The sequence below is a fragment of the Chiloscyllium plagiosum genome, unplaced genomic scaffold (genome assembly GCF_037043375.1).
Source record: "Chiloscyllium plagiosum isolate Xiang-an unplaced genomic scaffold, Cpla_swu_hap1 HiC_scaffold_4, whole genome shotgun sequence".
Taxonomy (NCBI): Eukaryota; Metazoa; Chordata; class Chondrichthyes; order Orectolobiformes; family Hemiscylliidae; genus Chiloscyllium; species Chiloscyllium plagiosum.
In genome coordinates, this window is record NW_028270142.1 from 45,026,230 (window position 1) to 45,048,122 (window position 21,893).

The window sequence follows — 21,893 nt, forward strand, 5'->3', positions numbered from 1 at the left end:
TGAAGGTGATGGATAACGGGAGAATGCAAGTTCTAAGTGGGTGCAATCTGAACCCTGTAAATATACAGATAAACTTACAATTCAGGACTTGTTTCAAAATTTTAATACTTACAGGGATGGTCGTGCTCTTATAGCAGGAGGAAAATCAAACTTTCTTCACCTCTGGTGCTTGAATGCCAGGCAACTTCAGCGGATCATTCAGATGCCTCCTAAAGTGCGAACTATTCGACATCTGGAATTTCTGCCTGACAGTTTTGATGGTGGATCAAGCCAAGTGAGTATGAGGAGCAGTTGATTGTTTGCATCAATGGCCAAAATGGAATACTGGATGGAGGATATCACATCAACTTTGTGCACTATTGAAAGTACTAAGTCCATTTTTAACCATCAGAATATGATGCAAAGAAGAGCCAAGGTTAGAGGTTGATTGCAAGTACCTTAAGACTGAGTGATGATGAAAAACCAAAAAAGAGATAATATAGGTCCCGTACTTGCTATCAGTGATTGTGAATGGGTAGAAAACCCAGCTCATTTAAATAGTCAGCAGAGAGAGGAAAAAAGGCAAATCTGGAGCACTAATGTACTTCAGTCTAGACTATAATGGTAGGGCAGAGGGTCACAAGTTCTAATCAATGCAAGCCAATTTGGAAATGGTCTATTCAGAGGTGACCATTGGCAAAATATTGTTACAGGTAGGACAGTGGAGGTAGAAACCTTGTTATTAACTTTGATGTGGTTAGGTTGGCACTGCTCAGGATCACTGTAGATTCTGGGTTTTAAACTTCACTGATTTGAATAACTTGAGCAATGAAGTTTTGATCATTTAATGCACACATAATGTGGTTTTTTAAATAGCATCGCAGATCCATTGATATATTATTGCTGTTTGATTAATTTTTCTTGTTGCAAATAATGAATTTTACCAATGTTGCAGGTCATTGGAGTCTTGAGTCAGGATGGCATCATGAGATTTATCAATATCCAGACCTGTAAACTGCTTTTTGACATTGGAAGCCTTGATAATGGAATTAACACCGTGGCAATCAGTTCAAATGGACATTACATTGCAGCAGTCCTGGAGGATGGCAGCATTAACATTTATAGTGTTAAGGCTTTATCACGGGAATTAAACAAGGTATTCAGCAGTTTATTGATGCAATGTTAATGAACTAAATATAAAAGTAAAATGACATTGTGAATTCCAGTAACAATTTAATGTTTTGTTTACATGCCAGGGTAAAAATACTGTAAGATTGGCAGTGTGATTTACTATTACTGAGATTTAATAAAATGTTGAACTGTGTTTTCTCTCTGACTTTCACAAATGCTACTGCAGTTTAGTGTCATAGTTATAAATTCATAGTTTAATACAGAGAATCTTCATACATTTGACTTCAGTTTAGTTACGTGAAGTATTTTGGAATGTTCTATGGATTTGCTTTATGTACACAATTTATTTTTAACCTTGTCAAAATCTTACTCTGCAAGGTTATATTTGAAGTTGAAATTGATTATTGTCTCAGTTTGAATAATGTCCGTGGCTCTTTAAAATACAATGCTGGATCACTTTATTATTAAAAATGTGTGTTGTTCAGTGTACTCTATCCACTTCTTAGCATTTATTGCACCTCCCTTGCCTGTTCTGCAGGTACAGTACATTTAAAGAATGATAATCTTTAATAACTAGACTTTATCAAGTCTGATCATGCAATTCTCTCTCTCAGATAATACAGTTCTAAACACCACCTTGCTTCGAATACAGCAACTGTGATGGAGTCAACACTTCTTTCAGATTGTGACATTGATTAACATCTGTGTCACTTCAGGGAGAAAACATTAATAGTGAAGGAAGCTTTACTGTCTCACATCAATTTTCTTTGTTTCTTCCAGCCTCCTCCTCCACTGGTTAAAGTAGTGGGAGATAGTGAGAAGACCAAGGATTCTCAAAACCAGAATCATGTTTCTGGTTTGAAACTAAGAGTGGCATCTGGAAAAGTTGGAAGACCTTTGAGAGGAAAATCAACTGGAAAGAAAATCCAAACCAGGGTGTTAAAACCATCTGACAAAATTACAGACGACAAAGAGGTTGGAAAGCAGAGTCATGGGAGTTTTGAAACAAGTCCATTCTTTTTTACAAAAGATTGTTTTTAAAGCACTGCACCCTGATCGTTGATTTTGGACAAATTAATCCATAACTAAAGTAAATTGTTTGAAAGTCTAGAGTGTTGACATTTCTAGGAAAGGTTTACTGTTCTAAAGGTGAAGAATTTAATTTGATTTATTTTCTTTTTTACATCTTGACACTGACTATTTTAAAAATATGACTTCCTGATGCTGAGTACTCTATTCTATGTTGCTGAGAATGGCTATTCTTCACAGAGATTCTGACAGTGAAAGTCACAAACTGTGTCTCCCAGTAATCATTTAAATGCATTTACAGGTGGCATCACTAGGTGGCAAATGTTCTCTGTTCATCTGGCTTGCCCAAGTCCAATGTACTGAAGCCAATCATTGCTGCTCATCTTTACAACAGAGATTAGGCATCTTCGTGTAAACCGAACAGCAACTGTGGCTCTGTGGGTTCCACTATGACTTTTGAATTTGATGGTTACATATTTAAGTCATACTCTAGGGATTTAAGCATGTAATCCAGGCCAATGCTTAATGCAGTAAGGGTCTGCTGCACTGTTGGAGGTGGAATCATTTGGAATAGATGTGAAATCTGGGATCCAGTTGCCCTCTCTGTTGGAGGGAAAAGATCTCACAGCATTATTTTGAAGAAGAGCTGGGATGTTCTTCCCAGTGTCCGAACCAATATTTATTCCTCAACCAACGTCTGTATTACATTGCTCTTTGTGGAATCTTGCTGTGTGTGAATTGCCTGGTGTGTTTTCTACATGGCAGCAGGGACTATATTTAAGTCCATCATTGGCTAGAACACACTTTAGGATGGCCTGAGGTAATGAACAATGCCATTGAACTACAACTGCTTTTTTCCCTTTCACCTCGTAAGATGCTAAGATTGATTATTACTGGGGAGGCAATGGCCTAGTGATATTATCACTGGACTATTAATCCAGAGACCCAGATAACATTCTGAGGACCTGGGTTTGAATCCCGCCACTGCAAATGGTGGAATTTGAATTCAATAAATATCTGGAATTAAGAATCTAATGATGACCATGAATCCATTGTTGATTGTCAGAAAAAAACATCTGGTTCACTAATGTCCTTCAGAGAAGGAAACTCAAACCTTACCTGGTCTGGCCTCCATATGATTCCAGACCCACAGCAATGTAGTTAACTCTTAACTGCCCGGTGGGCAATTAAGGATGGGCAATAAATGCTGCTGATGCCCTCATCCCGTGAATGAATTAAAAACAAATTAGATATCATTTGTAAGTATACAATCAAAGCCGAGCTGAGGTCAGATAATTAGACACATAGTAGGGGTTTAATCCAGGACTTGTCTGGTTTAAGCAATTCACCGTCATGCATACATATGCCTGCTAAAACTTTCAGACATTCCATGTACAGTTGGTTCTGCTATAACATGTGTTTCTCCGATGCAAATTGGCTTTAACGCAATTGAAGAATTTAGATGTTATTTGTAGAATGCAAATTTCCATTACCTGTGTTGGTTATAACTTGATTCCGGTCCCATTAGTTTAAATAATGCGACTATTGCGGGATTTTCTTATAGTGCGAGATCACATGAGATGGAACTATTGTGTTACATCAGAACTGACTGTTTTCTTATTCTGATTTTACAACAGCTAAAATGCATCAGAACTTAAGAGTTTCCATTTTCCACCTCAATTTTTTAAAACCTTGACATTACATCATGAATAGTTAACACCAAATGCTGAAATATTCTAACTTAGTGATGTAACATATTACCTAGTTTGAAGAAGAGAAATAGTTGGTGATTTATTGTTCTCTTCATAATATTTTAGAATGTACTCCCAGCTGGTCTAAATAAAAAACGGCTACAGGCCTTGCTGAAAGAATTTGGAGAATATCCAGAGAAATACAGGTACGTCATTGAAACTTTTGAAAATGCCTACAACTCTTAGTAACTAAATCGATTTTAAACATCTATCTAATAATTAGATTGTATTAAAGAGGAATCCAAACAGTCTGATGTAATGCTCTTGTTGTTAGTTGCTTCTCTCGTAAGTCCTCAACCTTCACCCTTCAGACACTTCCGTATTCAGTTTGTTCAGGGCTTGATGAAACATTGAATTGCTTTAAAATGATCGTAAATGGAATGAGTGCTTGTGGGTCATTTTGTTCAGAGGCAACGTGTAGCCATATCTAAATTGGTCCTTGAGCAATATCTGCACATGTACACTTACCACTGGGAGTTGGGAGACGGTTATCCAAAGTGAGAATGCTGCTTGATTATACACTTCCCTAATCTAGGCAACTCAAGCCAGTTGTCATCACTTCAGCATTGAAGTCAACCAAAATATGAATGTACTTTATATATTTGCAAATTCATATGCTGAATTTTATATCAATGTTTACAGTTTGCCCCTGAAAATATAGATATAACAATGAGATCCACTAATAAATCTAATCCAGAATTCAGGAGAAACAACTTGAATCAGATAAAGAGAATGGGAACGTGCTATTACAGGGAACAGCCAAAGGGGCTAGGACAGATGAATTTAAGTGCAAGCTAGATAAGTTTATTAGGGGCTAAGGAAAAGAGGGTGTTAGGGTGAGATCAAAATGACTGGGAACAGGCTTGTGAAGAGCATACACTTTAGCATGGACCATTTGGGGTAATTGGTCCGATGTGATGCTGTAAATTCCATCTTTTGTATAAAATAATAACTACTCCTTTTCCATCTTTGACTTCGGATTATAGGATGTTTATTTGGCGGTCTTTATTGCAATTGCCTGAGAACCATGCAGCTTTCAGTAGTCTCACTGATAAAGGGATACATGCTGCATACATGGGAATTCAAGAAAGATACCCTATTAAAAGTCAAAAACTTCTAAGAATCCTTCAAAGGTGTGTTTCAAACTTTAACTAGTTACAAAGTTATTTGGGTAAGGTTTTGACGTGACTATGTACCTGACTTGCTGACCTGAGCATTTCCTGGCAGCATGCTTTTTCATATCCATGGTTTGGTTCTGTAGCTGTTATCAGACTTAAGTTCGCTGTTTTGAATTTGGAGTTAAAAATTGCAGCCTTGACAATTCTGGGAAAGTTTGGTATCAAGGATTTGGTATAATAACCAAGCACCAAATGTGTCCTCAGAGTGAACTAACAATTTGTGCAAGACCATTCACGACTCCTCAGATTCTGAAGCAGTCTGTGTCCATATGCAGAACCTGGACAATATCCAGGCTTGGACTGATGTTGTAAGTAACATTCCTACCACGTAAGTCCCAGGCAATGACTATCTCCAACAAGTTACAATCTAACCATTTTCCCCTGAGATTCAAACACTTTCCTTTGCATCGCACTAGTATCACTATTCAATTTGACAGATTTCAAATTGAGTCTGCATAATGAAGCAATCAACACAGGATTATAAACCATTTGATATTTCCCTCAAAAAATGTCACTGTCACAGACAGTGCTGTTGATGGTAACATTGCCATTTCTCATTTGCAAGCTTGAATGTGGGATTGGTCACACTATAGGAGAAAATGAGGACTGCTGATACTGAAGATCAGAGCCAAGAGTGTGGTGCTGGGAAAGGACAGTTGGTCAGGCAGCATCCGAGGAGCAGGAGAATAGACGATTCCTGATGAAGGGCTTATGCCCGTAACATCGATTCTCCTGCTCCTCATTGGTGACACTCTAAAAAAAGAGATGGAATGAAAAGAAAATAAAGTGAAATTTTATTTTAGTAATGTATTGTATCCCTTATTTTTTCAGGGTTCTGTCAGCCATGGCTCACTGGTCAGCCATCTTCGCTGAGGTCTCATATCTTCCACTACTAGCATTTCCGTTTGTCAAACTTTTTCAAAACAACCAGTTAATTGGATTTGAAGTTGTTGCTACCATTATAAGTAAGAAAGAATTGGACAGAGCCTTGATTTGTGAAAATAAATGTTTTACTGTTGAGGATAAATGGCTTAATCTTTCAACTTTATTTATTTTCTAGCAAATTGGTGTCAACACTGGTTTGAGTACTTTCCAAATCCTCCAATAAATGTCCTCAGTATAATTGAGAATATTCTTGCTCATCATGATAAAGAACTTCTGCATCACTTGGTGAAATACAACATAACCACACAGGTAGCAAACTAATCTCCATTATCTTATATTACCAAATTTGTATTTGTTATCTTTGTGCTTTCAATGTGACTCTTAATGTTAACCATACAGAAATTGATGGGTAGCAGGGCATTCCTAAATCACACACAGCATATTTGACCAAAGAATAAGGCTCCTTTACCAAATTCCATTAATCCCCAACCCCAGAAAATACCAATGTGATATTCCTATATCAGCTGCTCCTATGGCCTCAAGAATGGGGCAACAATTTACTGTTAAATGCAGAAGATTTTTTTTGCAGTGAGATTGCATTATCTATGTTGATTCCCTCCAAATTAATTTCACTGTGTCCTTACATGGGAGGAAGCTTTCATTTTATAACTCTAGATTGAAACTCAGGTTACAAAGATGAAAACTTATTGTTGTAATTCACAATAAGACCCAGTAGTAAATTCAATGACTCAGCTTTCTGTTTATTGTCCCAGAAGTGTTCCTTTCATTTTAATCTCCAAGCTCGCTGCATGTGGTGTAGCTTGTAATGCAGTGTGCTAATTGTCACAGAGGGAGGTCCAGAAATTCTGAAATCTGCCTTGGTCCCAAAAGAACAAACTCGGGGTGTTTAATTCTGCCTTGCACTTATATCACAAATTTCAGAACTTTAGTATTTAATTAATGCTAATGACTGTTCATTTCTGATCTTTTATTTTACAATTCAATAATTTTGTTTCTGTCCACAGTTATATGCCTGGCCTCTAATGGAAACACTCTTCTCAGAAGTGCTAACGAGAGAGGAATGGCTTAAACTATTTGATAATGTGTTCTCCAATCACCCATCCTACCTCCTGGTGGCAGTAGCAGCCTATTTAATTTGTTCACGAACTCCTTTGCTCCAATGCAATATTAAAGAAGACCTTGAGGTAAAAAAGTTTAATTTTATTATTATTAATTGTGGAGGATTACATATTTTATGGGGATAAATATGAGCCTCATTTGTGTTTTTTCTTTTGATAGAACAGAGAATTTAATGAAGAAAATTATTTTTCTTACAGTGTATGTCTTTATTTTGTTACCAAAATGTTACCTTTTAAGAGAGGCCAACTATATTTTCTTCCTTTTTTTGTTTCATTCTCTCGTTCTATCTCTCTTTCTCATTTTCTCTCTTTTTTTTATTCCTCATAGTCTTCTTCCTTCCCATTGTCTCTTCTCTTGCTTTCCTGTTGCATGTTTAAGCCCTGCTGGTGATACCTTCCCTGGTTCAGTGGTAGTATTCACCCTTGTAACTCATCTCATTTCTCACTTTTGGAGACATGGTTTAGATATCACACTGACGAGTATTGTATTGTAAGGTTAGCAGTGCTTTGTGGTCTTGACCAGGTATTTCTTTCCTTTGCACATGTATACCTTCTGTCCGTCTGAAGCAGAGCAAGCTATTATGTGTTGAGATGTGTTACTTAACAGCACATGCCAACCTTGCTTTTGCTTGTTTCAATCTGCGCAATTGGCTTTTCTAATAGTTTATGACAATATTGAGTTTTGTTGCTGGACCTAACTTCCTGTTTCAATTTAACATTCATGCAGTCCTTGGTAGGCATATCTGAGTCGGTACTTTCAGTCTCAAAAAAAAGTCTTTGGGAGTAATTTTATCTAACACTCAAAAAAATTAGTATTTCTATTTCGACAGTATGTCCATTTGAACTCTGTCCTATTTTTATGCTTCTGTCAGTGCAGAAGAAACTAGGGCATGTTGTGAAAGGTGTGTCTAAATCAAACCTGAAATCTCCCATTTCCTATCTGCTGTTAAATCAAAACATCTCCCTTCAACTCTATGTTCACAGCTAGAAACAGATCAAAGATTCACGAACTCTCAGTGTACGCGAATTGTTTGTTGAATGCTAAAAATGCTGATGAATTGTGATTATTTACATATGTGGGAGAACAACATTTCACACGCATCTGGATGATCTTGCATTACGTTTATTTAAACTTGTGCGAATGCACTGTACTTTAAAATCCTAGCTATCTTTTGCTGCATCCTTTCTGTGGGGAGAAATAGTCTTCAAAAATTCATGAAATGTGACTATCACTAACTATGTAGCTTTGTCCCAGACCTCATGGGGCGGCAAGGTGGCTCAGTGGTTAGCACTGCTGCCTCACAGCGCAAGCGACCCATGTTCGAATCCAGCCTCGGGCGACTGTCTGTGGAGTTTGCACATTTCCCCCTGCGTGGGTTTCCTCCGGGCGCTCTGGTTTCCTTCCACAGTCCAAGGATGTGCAGGTTAGATGAATTGGCATGCTATATTGTCCATAGTGTTCAGGGATGTGTAGGTTAGGTGCATTAGTTAGGGGTAAATGTAGGGGAATGGATCTGGGTGGGTTACTCTTCGGACGGTTGGTGTGGACTTGTTGGCCCAAAGGGCCTGTTTCCACATTGTAGGCATTCGAAAAAAGTCTAAATTCACTGTCAATATAATTCTTACCCAAAGACAAGGTAGCAATGCTCAGATTTTTCTCTCATTATTTGGGGAGACACCTGTCTTGCAGCACACAGGATCAGAAACTTAAAAAAGGGAGAAATGATCTGTCCAAGATCTTAATAGCCCAAGAGTTCAAGTTTTCAAGTGTGACAGCTGCAGATGTGAAAATAATGAACAAAACAAATCTTCAACTTATTTAGCATCTTTCAGAAAAACAGGATGTCTCGTTGCACTTGTGCATTTGATGATGTAGTTTTTCTTTGAAGTGTAGTCACTGTTTTAATGTAAGAAACACGGCAACTAATGTGTGCATAGATAGTTCCCAGAAACAGCAATGTCATAACAAACAGATAATTTTTTTGTCATTTTGCTTGAGGGATAAATATTGACAAAGATAGTGAGAAAACTTCTCTGTTGTCATTCAGCAGCATTTATTGCACATCCCTAATGCCTTTGAGTAGATGATGAAATGCTGCACTCCATGATGGTTAAGTACACCCACAATGCTGTTACGAAGGAAGTCCCAGTATTTTAACCAAGTGATCGTGAAGGAATACTGATATACTTCAAAGTCAGGATGGCTTGGAGGGAAATATGAACGTATTCCCATAGTTCTTCTGTCCTTGTCCTTCTCGATGACAGAAACTATTAATCTGGAAGGAGACGGATGACTTGAGATCTTAATAGTATGTTAAGTAGTTCTGCAGCATTCCATCATATTAAATATAACATCAAAATAAAAGTAAGAGCAGGGAAGAAATTTCTCCACATCAGCCTAAATGGCTAACCCTTGCTCCTGCCCTCCAGTTATATACTCTCCAGCCCAGGGATCAGCCTCTCAACAACACCATTTCAAACCATTTTGTAATTGAAAACAGACTACTTCTTATTAGTGTTCCACCCAAGCTGAGCAGCAACTTAATCCTGCATTAACCAAGAACAAAATGACTCTTTTTAAGTTGCTGTGCAAGAAAAAAGTTATGCACTTAAAGTGCTAAATACACCGCCCAAAATCCAGAAGGCTCATTGTCTCTGAGTCTTCTAAATTCCAGAGCATTTTGTACTTGATCTCTTCTCATAAAGTGGAGGTGCCAGTGTTGGAATGCAGTCCCCTCACCCAGAAATGAATCTAGTTTATCATTAAGCACACACAATTCATATTTTAGCATTGCCAATGGAATCCAAAAATAGCAGCAGTTGACAATAAGTCCTGTGTAGGTACAAAACAGAACCAGCAATTATCTATTTCATACCAAGAGTGCATACCCAGAACTATTCTGAGAGGGGAAATTGAAAGAGAAGTCATAATGGGATATGAAACTGTTTCAACTTTGTTGAAGTCTGTAATCTGTATCAAAAGCAGAAAGGAAGAGATCTGTATCTCAATATTTATGATCCTAAGGCCCTGTCATGATTTTATAAAGTATTGCTTTTTCTTCTGCTGATGCACTTCTCATTCTGTTTAAAGTGCATATATGTATAAAAGTGAGGAATGGAGAGAGAAATTGATGCAAGTGCTCTATATTATCTGGAAACTAAAACAATCTTTTATGTGATTTAGCATTTCTTCCATCACCGTAACAACCTGGACCTAAGTGCCGTAATCAAAGAAGCCTACCACCTCATGGATACCACACCCGAGGATATCCACCCTAAACGCCTGTTGGATGACTTTGTACCATTAACCAGAGGGCAATATCCAATATTTAACAAATATCCAAAGTTTGTTATTGATTATCAGACTAAAGAGCGAGAGAGGATCTGGCATGAGGAATTGGAATATTTAAAAGAAAGGTAAAAGGAAGTGAAGGTTAAGAGATGAGTTGTGTTTTCTTATCAATTCTTTTATGTAGCTTAACTACAGGTGCATATACAAATTCATACAGTTCCACTGCAAATTTACAGCAAAAACATTTTTATCAGATTAATTTATTTTTGCTCTGTGGTCTGCTCAGGCAGTTGGCACATGGACTTCAAGCTGAAAGTGTGAAGAGGCAGGCTGAGAATGCAGCCTGGTACCGACAACAGCTGCTACTCCAGGAAGCTGAGGAGCAGAGGAGAAAGATTCTCCATGAAGAGGAACAGAAACTTGTAGAACAGAGAGTGAGGTAATCTGCACCAGTCTGTTCAATTTAGAATAGCCCAAGCCCTTGCAAATACAGCCATGTTATATGATTTGAAGCGACTTTCTATATGTTGGTGCACACTACAGGTACAGCATTGACTTGTATTCTGAGACAGATATCTAGGTGTTTATTAACAACTATGTCCATTAATGTGGCATTTTAGATTTATAGTCTGGGTTATATGCTTACTTGTCTTGCATTACATACATAGTTGACTGGCTGGCTGATTGGTTGCTGACTGTAAAGAGAATAAGTTGGAGAACGTTAATACTAGACAGTCACATTTAATACTGGAGTCTCTAGCTATTTTAAAGGTGTTGCTCTCACATCTGGGCAATAATACTATTATATAGAATAGTAAATGTAAGAAAACCTAACCCAAGTTTGCCTTATGTTCAGTCCTACCACATATCTATCCAGGGTGTGTTTGAGAGCATAACATAATGTTTAGAATGTCTCCCACCTGTAACTATATTTTAATTAAGTTTGCACATTGTTGTTATTAAGACACAATCACAAAGATTACTAAGTCCCTTACTGAAATGGCTGGCTGTAAGTGTGCTGCAATCAAACTTGTACAGGCTGATCAGATTTCTTTTAGTCTCTAGATAACTTCTCTTTGATGCTTCTTATGTTCATGTGATTTGAACATACCAAGAAAAAGCATCAGAAGCAATTGAGCTGCTGTCATTCTTATGTGCAATGAAGATATATTTCTTAACATCCTTCTCCTCTTTCCAACTCTGAGGCAATGACTTATGCTGGCATATGGTCTTACTGGTGCAGCAAGCAACCTATTGTTGTCCAAATGGGCAATTTTACTTGAGACCCTAGAATTTGAGTGTTTGAAACAATTTGACCGTGGTGTATTGACCATAACACTGACCTGAGCATTACTTATGGCAATGCACATAGGACCATTGGACAGATTTTGTAATTTGTCTGGATTACTGCGCAGTATTTGCAAATTAATTTTCCCCAAGTTATATTTTCCTTCAGAGCTCCTTGTTGTTTTTCTTTCCCAACATTGGTGTTGGTTACTTTTTTTTAATAGTTGCTGTTACTTTTCTGGGTTTCTTCTGGAGTCCCAACTTTCATTGAGGGGCTTTCGAGTCAGACATTCATGGACATTAACCAAAGTCCAGACATATGATCCTATGAAAAACATTTGCTGCCAAGTTAAGCAGCATTTGAAGAAACGCTTTTAAATTTCATGCAGTCACATCAATTCAGTGATGAAACGTTCTTTCCTCAGATGTTGGTGCCTTATTTCAAACATAGTTAAATTAATGAACTAAGCAAATCTGTGATCATTTGATTTCTTACATTCTGTTAAATGAACCTTTTTAAAAAATGTTAAAAGAAGGAACATCAGTCTTTCACAATTTAATAAGTTCCCAATATGTTTACAGCCAATTAAGTACCTTCGGTGTGTAATGTAGGAAATGTGTTAGCCAATGTATTCCACAGCAAAGTCTCACAACTGATAATAATAATCAAATAAAAATATCACTAGGAGTTAAATGTAGAATAGGATACCAGAGAGCACTCCCCTTCTTTGAATAGTCTTCATGTGGGGGTGCCAGTGTTGGACTGGGATAGATAAAAGTCAGAAGTCACACGACACCAAGTTATAATCCAACAGACTTATTTAAAAATTACAAACTTTTGGATTTTGCCTGACAAGAGAGCAGTATTCCAAAAGCTTATAATTTTAAATAAACTGTTGGACTGTAATCTTGTGTCGTGTAACTTCTTTCATAAATAGTATAATAGGAGCTTTTATATGTACCTGAGAGGGCAGAAAGGTTTAAAGTCTCATCTGAAAGGCAGCACCTCTGCTAGTGCAGCACTTTTTCAGTATTGCATTGTCTATTATTTGAACTTAAGTTTCTAGAATTGTATAAGAACCCACACTACTCCTGCTTGGAAATGGGAATGCTGCCCACTGATATGGAGCTGTTAATTGAATCAGCAAAATGGACTCTTGATGTTACTAATATCTCTAGTCATTTCAATAAGAATGAGGTTAAACTCTTACATTCATTCCTTGGTAAAACTAAATTGATGAATTAGTAATGAATGGCAAGTAACCTATGTGTACATTTTGAATGCAATTCTGAATATTAACCTATTGCAAAGTGCCGAAACCCCGCCAACATTTATTCATTAAATATTACATTCCTTTCCATAAAGACTTGCTGCTGTGAAACGTGAACTGAAGATAAAAGAACTTCAAATCTTGGATGCAGCACAAAGGCGTTTCCTGAAACATCAGCAAGACCAACAGAAATCTGAATTAAGGAGACTTGATGATGAAATAGACAGGAAGGTCTGTGAGATTAAACATAACTTTACAAAATTCTTATCAGTTTCTTAATTTGTGTGAGAAATTTGACCTTCCGTATATTTTTCTGGTTTATCTGTAAAGTTTTGATTTCCAACATTATGCTATTCACTCCGTTTTTGGACTCCTTTCCACACATTCCTGAAGAGGTTACTAGGTTTTGCCATTCTGTGACCAGCTATGAACAAGGTTATGAGCAACCCAAGAGCAGCTGTTGCTATTTTTTTGTTGCAGGTTCTCTGGACCTGATTACATGTGTAAAGATTAGTTGACTTGGCTGATCAAAATTTGAACCCAATGGATCAACTTGTCCTGATTTTACTACAAGATTCCAGCTACAAATACAGTTACAGATTTTTACAGTTACAAATATGTTCAATTTTCATTCTTGTTTTCAAATTTATCTATGGCATTAATCCTTACTATCTGTAACCTTCACCACTCCACAACCCTCCAAAATATATATTCTTCTAATTCTGACTTACTGATCATCCCTGATTTTTATTGCAATAATATTGATGACACTGCCTACAATTGCTAAGACCCTTAGCTCTTATAAACTTCATTGTCTTTCTACCTCACTTTCCTCCTTTAAGATGTTCCTTAAAATGTACCACCTTGCACAAGTTTTTGGTTGCTTGTTCTAATATAACCTTAGGTAGCTCATTTTAAAAAATATAACATTCCTGTGAAGTATTTTCAGATGCTTTATTACATGAAAAGTATTTTATGAATACAAGCAGTTGTCTTTATTTGTCATTTTCCCATCTAAGTATAATATCAAACAGTGATTTTCCACAAAGAGCAATGTTTTATTGCAATGTTTCCTGTAAAATACATAACAAATTTTCTTCAGTCAAACATCTTGTATCATTTTCAACCCATACCAGTTATCAAGTCCACTTAAGGTCAAGATTTATTAACCTGCTTCCAGCAGTAAGTAACAGCAATCTGTATTCTACTCATGTTTTCCTCTTCTCACTATGGAGGACAATTGCCATGACATGACTGAGGTCAGAAACTCACCATATGGGGAATCTCGAGCTAGATCTTTTCCTCTCCTTCCCACCAAACTTAACGCTGCTTCAGTGCTGTGCTGATGATCAAATGCTTTATTGAAGTAAAAAAAAGTCTCTTTCGATTTAAGGTCACTCTCCGAAGCAAGGAAACTGCTGCTTTGATTCAGGACATTGAGGTCAGAAACATGGAACTAGAGATACAGAAAAAAATACTTGAGCAAGTATGCAGTATTCATATCTACTACAATCCATCCCTCCTAAAAATATGTACATATCAATCGTAAATATTCATCCTGTATTAGGGATTTTGCAAAAAAAGGCTTTAAGTTAACCTAGTTGGCTCAAATTGCATTAATATATATTTAAAAATTTCCTCAACTCCGAACTTGGATAAGTTTAATTACAGACTGTTGTGAGATAATTCAGTCTCTGTACTGTAGACTTTGTTTGTCCTTAAGGCAACTCTCTTTAAAACAAAAATAAGGTTGAGCAATCATCTCTCAATTTTTCAAAATATTATTTATGTTCTGCATGTTATTATGGTGTCTATACATCCACAGGTCTGTTAGCTCTTTACAGATTATTTTTACAAAAATAACTATGCCACTGTCATGAAAATATAATTGTAGCAACTTGCCAAGGAGCAGGAGGCTGTGACGCGAGATGTGAAAGGACACTTGAACACCAATTGGATTAAGGCAGATGTTGAAGAACAGAACTTTAAGAGGTTGCTGGAAATGGACCAGTGTACTGATGTTCTGGATTGTAAGGTACAGTGTGTGCATTTGATGTTTTGATATTACAGTTCAGGCAGTCTCCCAATCCTATTAATCGACCTCACAGCACATGCTGTAATCTGGCACACAGTTTTCAAGATCAAAAGTTGCACATGATGGAACCACATTATCTTTTGATAAGTTCTGCAATGGAGTCTGCACACAATAAATATCTGACATGACTGATGGGCAGAAATGTACTTTGTGGCAAATCACAATATTTACCTAAGATAATTGCCATTTAAATGCTATGTAATTACATAAAAGAACACACAATAATCAGCTTAACTTGCAACTATAAAATCTTTCCAGAGCCAGCAATCTCACGGATTGTCAGAGCCTGTAAAACCCTATCACTTTGTAGGGTTGACTTACCCTACCAAGGTCTCAAAAGGTGATTACAACCTTGCAGGTATAGCTGGGATTGTGGTCTACTCTGCTGGTAATCAGCCTCCACATCCTTCTTCTCCTTTACTTACATGAGTAAATTAAATGATCGAAATATAGTCAAAACTTTCTGTCAGAAATTGTGTTCTTTGATATTAGTCTTAAACTTTTTTTTAATGAGGAAAAGTTGGGCAGGGATGAAAGATTTTTAACAATTCAGTTTATTATATCTACCAGATGAAGTACAACTAATGCAAACATGTCCGTTTTGTTTTGTCACTAATTTTAAGTTAAACAAAAATTATGACAAACACCATGTTCTAACTTAGTATTGCTACTGTAACAACTACAATTAATATGACCTTCATGTTTTCCTGTAAAATATGTCTTCACTAACTGTACTTCTAGTGAATGCTTTGAAGATCTTTTCTACTTTGTACTGGTACTTAGTTTAAGAAATCGTAGAGAATGTAAACTCTTCCTTACAATGATAAATGTGTTACATTTCTGATTAGAATGATGAAGAGTCAGCTGAAAGTGATCAACTGTCAACCAATCTGGGCTGGCGAGCACAGATGCTGGAGAAGCAAAGAGTCTACAATTTGGATCAGGAAAAATGCCAAGCAGAGTTAGCAGGGCTTGCAAATGAAAATAGAGAAAGGGAGATCAAATTGTTGCAAGCGATGAAGGAAGTTGAAGGCAAAAAGGTGAATAACATGAAACATTTTTGTGAAATGGGCTTTCTGTTCAGTAATGCTTTAATATACATGTGTCACTCAACTCCACCCCTTCATTTTAACTGATAATGAGAAAGGCCTTCCATCAAAGGAATCACAGACCTAATTATCTGATGGCTTCTAACATTTCAGAATGTTAGATCATATTAGTTAAGGCAGGTGAGGAAGAACTTACACTATCTGATTAAGTTCATGCTAGGTATTTATATTGTAGATTGGGCTGATGTATTTTCCAGTGATCCTTTATGGATATTTGCTTTTCTGTCTAATTTCCAACTATTGTATATTTTGTGATATGGATGTGTAAAGATCACAACATTACAATGAGCTAAGTAATGAATGTTCTTGGAATTGTATGCCAATTCTGATACTAGTAACTGGTCCCCAGCACAAATTAGTCAACACTCCTGGGTTAGTGTGTGCAAATGTAAGCCTCTTATTGGATATTTAAACTTTTTGTGCGACAATAACAGCAGAGTAATATCCAGTTTCAGAATTTGTTAACTGCATGCCGCTTTATAGAAACATTCAATTTGCATGACAGAAGAAAGCCATCCAACCCTCATACCAATGCCATTTCTGAAAGCTGTCAAATTAGGCTTACTCCTCTGTTTGTTCCCACAGCCCTACACTTGTCTCCCCTTCAAATATCAGTCCAATTCCTTTAGAAAGTTGTTTTTCATTCTACTTCCAGAGCAATATCCTTTCAGGAAGTAAATCCAAATCATCACAATTTCATGGTCTTGGTGCAGAGTACTGGCCATAATCTCCAGCTGAGGTTAAACCAGTGATTTATAACTTGCTTGTACGTGTACTTTCAAAATCTGTATTTACTGGAGAGATATCAGAACCACAAATTGAGTGGCCTAGTTGTGCAGTTAGTTTTATGAATGTTGCCTAAAAGCATTAGTAAGTCATGTTTTCCCAGAGTTAAAATAATCAACTTCTCACTAACAAATGGGGTGTGCACTGACTATGAGATCCTTGATTGGGGTTATTAAACTGACCCAATCTGGAAGATTGGGGATTTAGAATCTCCTCAGTCCAAGCAATTGACTATGAGCTGGCTGGCTGCAGCCTGGGCACAAGTAAATAAAGGGTGACATGTGATGGGGGACCAGCCTTTATTACAGTTTTTAAATTGATTTTGAAGTATTCCTTCAAGCAATCATTAACTGCACATGCCATTCTTATTTTCAAAGAGTAAAGTTTAACCCTGAAATTGGCTATTGTTAGCTAACCAATACATCACTAACATAGCATTGTTGACCTTTAAGTGATTATCATGAGAATAATCCAATACCTTAAACACATTGGGACATTCTGAGCATGAAAAGGCACTGGTATATGGAAATAAATGGGCACAAAATTAGCCAGGTATGGAATAGTTCAGCACTTTAAGCAGATTCAGTTTCCATAATAAGCCAAGAGTTAGTTGCTTTGAATTGTAGAGAAATCGCAGGGAAACATTTGTCAATCATTTTTGGGAGTGGGGTGTTTGGTTAGGGAGGGAATTTCAATTTAATTTCTGTATGACTCTAAGGCCTGTTTCATTTCATTCCCTTCTCTTCATTTTTTTGTGCAGTGGGATGAGGTTGTCAAAAGACACGCTCAACTAAAACTATGTCAAGAGAAAGCAGCTGCTGATGCTCCTATACCTTCACTGTTATCAGATGAAACTAGCCAAGCAATGGAATCTGATGGAGATCAGTGCAAATATTTATCTGGTAAACATCCAAACCATTTTTCAATGGGATGTCAGACAGCAAAAGGCTGGAAATGCATGGATGGCTCCTTGGCTTCACCAAGGATGGTTAATGTTCAGAAGTGAGTCTGCAGCATGCCTGATGTAAAGCCCTTTCTTACAGGACTGAAAAGAATAACAGGCGAGTGTCAGAAATTGAGATAGGCTATTTTCACAGAAGTGTCAGCAAACACTTCAAAAATCGAGAAAGAATGTAAGGTATAAGGCACTATGCAAAGCTACCTCAAACTGATTCACTATTTGGGTGTTGATTACTCAGATCTTTGAAGAAACATTACACATTGGATTGACAGTCATTGCTTCTAAAATGCAAATGTGATCAGCTGATTGTGAACCCTGTGTACTTCCTGAATCCAGAAGAAAATCAGGAAGGTTTTTGTTTTTGTCACATAGTTAAGCTAAAGAAATTCAATTGGAAAATGAGTCTTTTGAGAAAACAATTGCCAATGTTAAAGTAATATGCTGTTGTGTATTTTACCTTCATTTAATAAATTTTGTGTGTTCTGCTGGACTCTTCCATGTAAAGGAAGCGAGGTTCCCTGAGTTTGAATTATAACACACTGAAGGAGGCCATGCAGTTCATCATAGCTGTTCTCTGGAATTCTAATTAACTGCTTATTCACACCCGTAGAGGCCAATATAGATCTGACTATGCCTCGAATCGGGTGTGTCTTGGTGGACAGGGACAAGAGGTGGAAGAATAGAGTAGTTAAATAATTTACAGAAACTAATGAGAAACAAAAAGGGGCTTTCTTATTCTGAATGATTCTAATTAAAGGTCATTGGCTTGAAAAGGTAACTCTGCTTCCTCCATAGATGCTGCCAGATCTTTTTTTTTTCAGTTTTTTGTGTTATTATTATGGATTTCCAGAATCCACATAACTTTTGCTTTATTGTGTTTTTCAACACTTTACATTGTAATTACTGAGTAACATTCTTGCTTTTCATGAATACCAGCCTCTATGCAATTATTTCAGCTGTTACTGTTTTCGGTTGATTCTGAAGTATTCCATAAGAAAGTACTGGAATAACACTTCTAAATTGAACTCTGGTCCAATACTATTTGAGTTTGCTATTTTTTCCCTTCCCTAGAGAGGCTTTCTGACATAAGAACTGGATGTCCAACAAAGCAAAAAAGGGATCTGTTCCAAGGCAGTGGAGAACAAATTCCTGGCAGTGTATGTTTAAACGACATGTCCTTGAACTCCTCTGTTCAATGTGAGTTGGTAAATTAGTCATTTTTTCAAATCACTGAGTCATTGAATAATACAACACAGGAGGAGGCCACATGGTGCATTGAGTCATTTGAAGACTATCTGCTCAGTCCCATTCCTATGCTCTTTCCCTATGTTCTTGTAAATTTTATCCTTCAAGTATTTATTCAGTTCCCTTTTTGACTAAGTTTGTTTCTACTTAATCCTAACTACTTGTTGTGCAAAATGTTTCTCCTCAGGTTACCAGTAGATATTTTTTGTCAATTACCTTAAATCTGTGCCTTCTGGTTATTGACCCTTCAGCCATCAGAAATGGTCTCTCTTTATTTACACCATCTAAACACTGTGATTTAAATATTTTTATCACATCTCCACTCTGTCTTTTCTGTTCCAAGGAGAACAATCCCAGCTTTTCCAGTGTGTTCACATAACCATGATCCCATATTTCCAAAACAATTCTCATAAATCTCCAGAGCCTTCACAGCCTTCCTAAAATGTGGCATCCAGAATCTGACATCCTACCTAAACTAGATCCAAACTAACATTTCATGTAGATTTAGAATGACCACCTTACTTTTTGTAGTCTAGGTCTATGTTTACTAAGCCAAAATTCTCAAGTACTTTGAAGGTGACAGGCATACTAGCAAAGATATGTGCATACGTATAGCGTGATCTCTCTTCTCTTGAGTTCCTCATTGTTCTCTCCAAAATTTACATCATACTACTTTTTTCTCTTGAATTTCATTTGCCATATGTCCAACTATTTCACCAGCTTGTTTGTCCTTTTGAAGTCTGTCACTATCTTCTTCATTGTTTGCTTACACTTTGTGTCATTTGCAAATTTGAAAATTGTACCCTAGACTGCCAAGTTATTAATATTAAAATCAATAGTGGTCCTAGTTCTGAACCTTAAAGAACTTCACTGAAAAAGTCCTAGGTCCACAACTCCATTTTCTCTTCCTTAGCTTTCTATCTGTGCTGCCTCTGGCCATTTTATTCCATGGACTTCAGTGTTGCAAATGTGCTTTTTCAGGGCTGATTGTTGCCCTGATTATTATTATTTTAAAAATATTATCCACCTCTGATGAACTGACCTGTAATTGCCATGTATATTCTTCCCATTTTTGAGCAAGACATATTATTTTTTGTAATTAAGTTTTAATCTATTTCTTTTCCAAATCTTACTCATTCAAGTTGCATCTAGTTTAAAATTCCACCATATGCATGCTTCCTAAAGACAAATGTATCAGGAAACATTATTTAACCAGAAGTGATCCTGTCACTTCAAATTATTGCACAATGCTCATTCCTATTGCTCCTTCAACTTGAAATGAGCATCATTGTACAGTGTGGATCTTATTGAATAGACATTCATGCCTCAAGTCACCGTGTGAAAGGTTAGACCTATAAGTATGATTCTTTTGGACAGAATGCTTGGCATGTTCTGACTTGTGAGTATGCTGCAGTAGTTCAGCTTATCAAAACTCTTGATGCCCATATCCTAACTCTCACCAAGTCCCAATCAAACATGATCACCTCTGTTAACTAACCTACACAAGTTCCCAGTCAAGCAAAACCTGGATTTTGAAATTCTCATTCTTGGGGTTGAATTTAAGGCCACTAGCTAACATGAGGCAGATGCCTCTCTTTTAATATGTTTCACCAGACATTTTGCATTTTGACTGCAAGCAGAATCCTTAAGAAATAAAAGATTTGTCCTTCTTTTCCTGAAAATGCTTTATTTTCTCAAATGAGACCTCTTTCATACATTATTGTTTATTTTTCAGCCCTGAATTTGCTGCATTTAACTATATTTCATAATATCCGTGTTACATCCTAGCACGAAGACTTGCATTTATACAATGTCCACCTGAAGACGATCCAAAATACTTTATGGCCAAAGTGTTTTCTGGTGTCTTCATTGTTTCTACAATACAGTAAAGGAATGTACTTTCTTTCCATGTCTAATTTGTGCAGTTCAACTTTACACTTTGCAATTTGAAGATAATGACTCAAAGGCTAGTAGCCTTGAATAGAACAGGAGAATGGCCTTTGTTTGTTTCCTCCCCCTCCATGGCCAAGCAAAATGCAAAATAATGAAACACTGCAGATACAAGCACTTAGGTACATTTTAATAATTTTTCAAAGGTATTTCTGTAAAGAAAATCATGATATTTTGGAATATTGACCCTTCTGTAATATTTTATTTTAGTGTCTTTAGACAGAGGAAGAACTGACCTGGAAAACAAGGAGCGTGAATTAATGACTGGAATACGCGAGCTAAGACAAAAGCTTGCAACAAGGGCTCGTCAGCAATATTCAGCAAACTCTCTGACAGATGGAACAGCATATAATCATTGTTAAATAACCTTTCAGTTAAATCCAAATTATATATTAGTACCTAACTTTTAGCAATATTTTATATTGATTACTCTTTTGATCAGAATACTATGGAATCAAGGTTTAATATTGTAGTTATGTACAGAATGATTAAGATTTGCATATTGAGATATTGTACTTTTTTTAAAAATGTTGTTATTGTACAGAGTTGGCAATAAAACAGCAGGTAATTTTTGACATGATTAAAGTTTGCTATTTTTACAATAAGTTGTTTCTCAGGTCCATACAATTAGAGCTTTAATCTTTATTCCCTTTGTCCCACTGGTGCATTACAGTGAGATAAGATTGGCAGTTAATGGATCAGCATGGATGACGTATTGCTTGGGAAAGTGAGAATTAGAAGAGTAGATTAGGCTCAGACCCAGGTACATTATTTGTTAGCTGAGGTGTGGCTCTAAAGTTGGAAT

The 21,893-nt window shown here is 36.7% G+C and overlaps 1 protein-coding gene across 3 annotated transcripts in view; it reads left to right on the forward strand.

Annotated features, from left to right (window-relative positions):
• The window catches only part of tbc1d31 (TBC1 domain family, member 31), a 70,741-nt gene extending 49,054 nt beyond the window's left edge, over window positions 1-21,687 (forward strand). For 2 of the 3 annotated variants that reach the window (XM_043688667.2, XM_087986207.1), the window contains exons 6-22: window positions 115-274; window positions 935-1,135; window positions 1,891-2,085; window positions 3,957-4,036; window positions 4,877-5,023; window positions 5,900-6,033; window positions 6,129-6,262; window positions 6,979-7,158; window positions 10,277-10,509; window positions 10,671-10,823; window positions 13,038-13,173; window positions 14,336-14,428; window positions 14,837-14,977; window positions 15,886-16,077; window positions 17,693-17,834; window positions 18,965-19,090; window positions 21,299-21,687. In XM_043688667.2, coding sequence (XP_043544602.2) covers window positions 115-274; window positions 935-1,135; window positions 1,891-2,085; window positions 3,957-4,036; window positions 4,877-5,023; window positions 5,900-6,033; window positions 6,129-6,262; window positions 6,979-7,158; window positions 10,277-10,509; window positions 10,671-10,823; window positions 13,038-13,173; window positions 14,336-14,428; window positions 14,837-14,977; window positions 15,886-16,077; window positions 17,693-17,834; window positions 18,965-19,090; window positions 21,299-21,450 — 2,599 coding nt within the window. In that variant the 3' untranslated portion in view covers window positions 21,451-21,687. Of the gene's footprint in view, window positions 1-114; window positions 275-934; window positions 1,136-1,890; window positions 2,086-3,956; window positions 4,037-4,876; window positions 5,024-5,899; window positions 6,034-6,128; window positions 6,263-6,978; window positions 7,159-10,276; window positions 10,510-10,670; window positions 10,824-13,037; window positions 13,174-14,335; window positions 14,429-14,836; window positions 14,978-15,885; window positions 16,078-17,692; window positions 17,835-18,964; window positions 19,091-21,063; window positions 21,211-21,298 lie in introns of all 3 variants that reach the window. The other variant, XR_015756946.1, reaches the window with a different exon arrangement.
• Window positions 21,688-21,893: the final 206 nt, after the last annotated feature.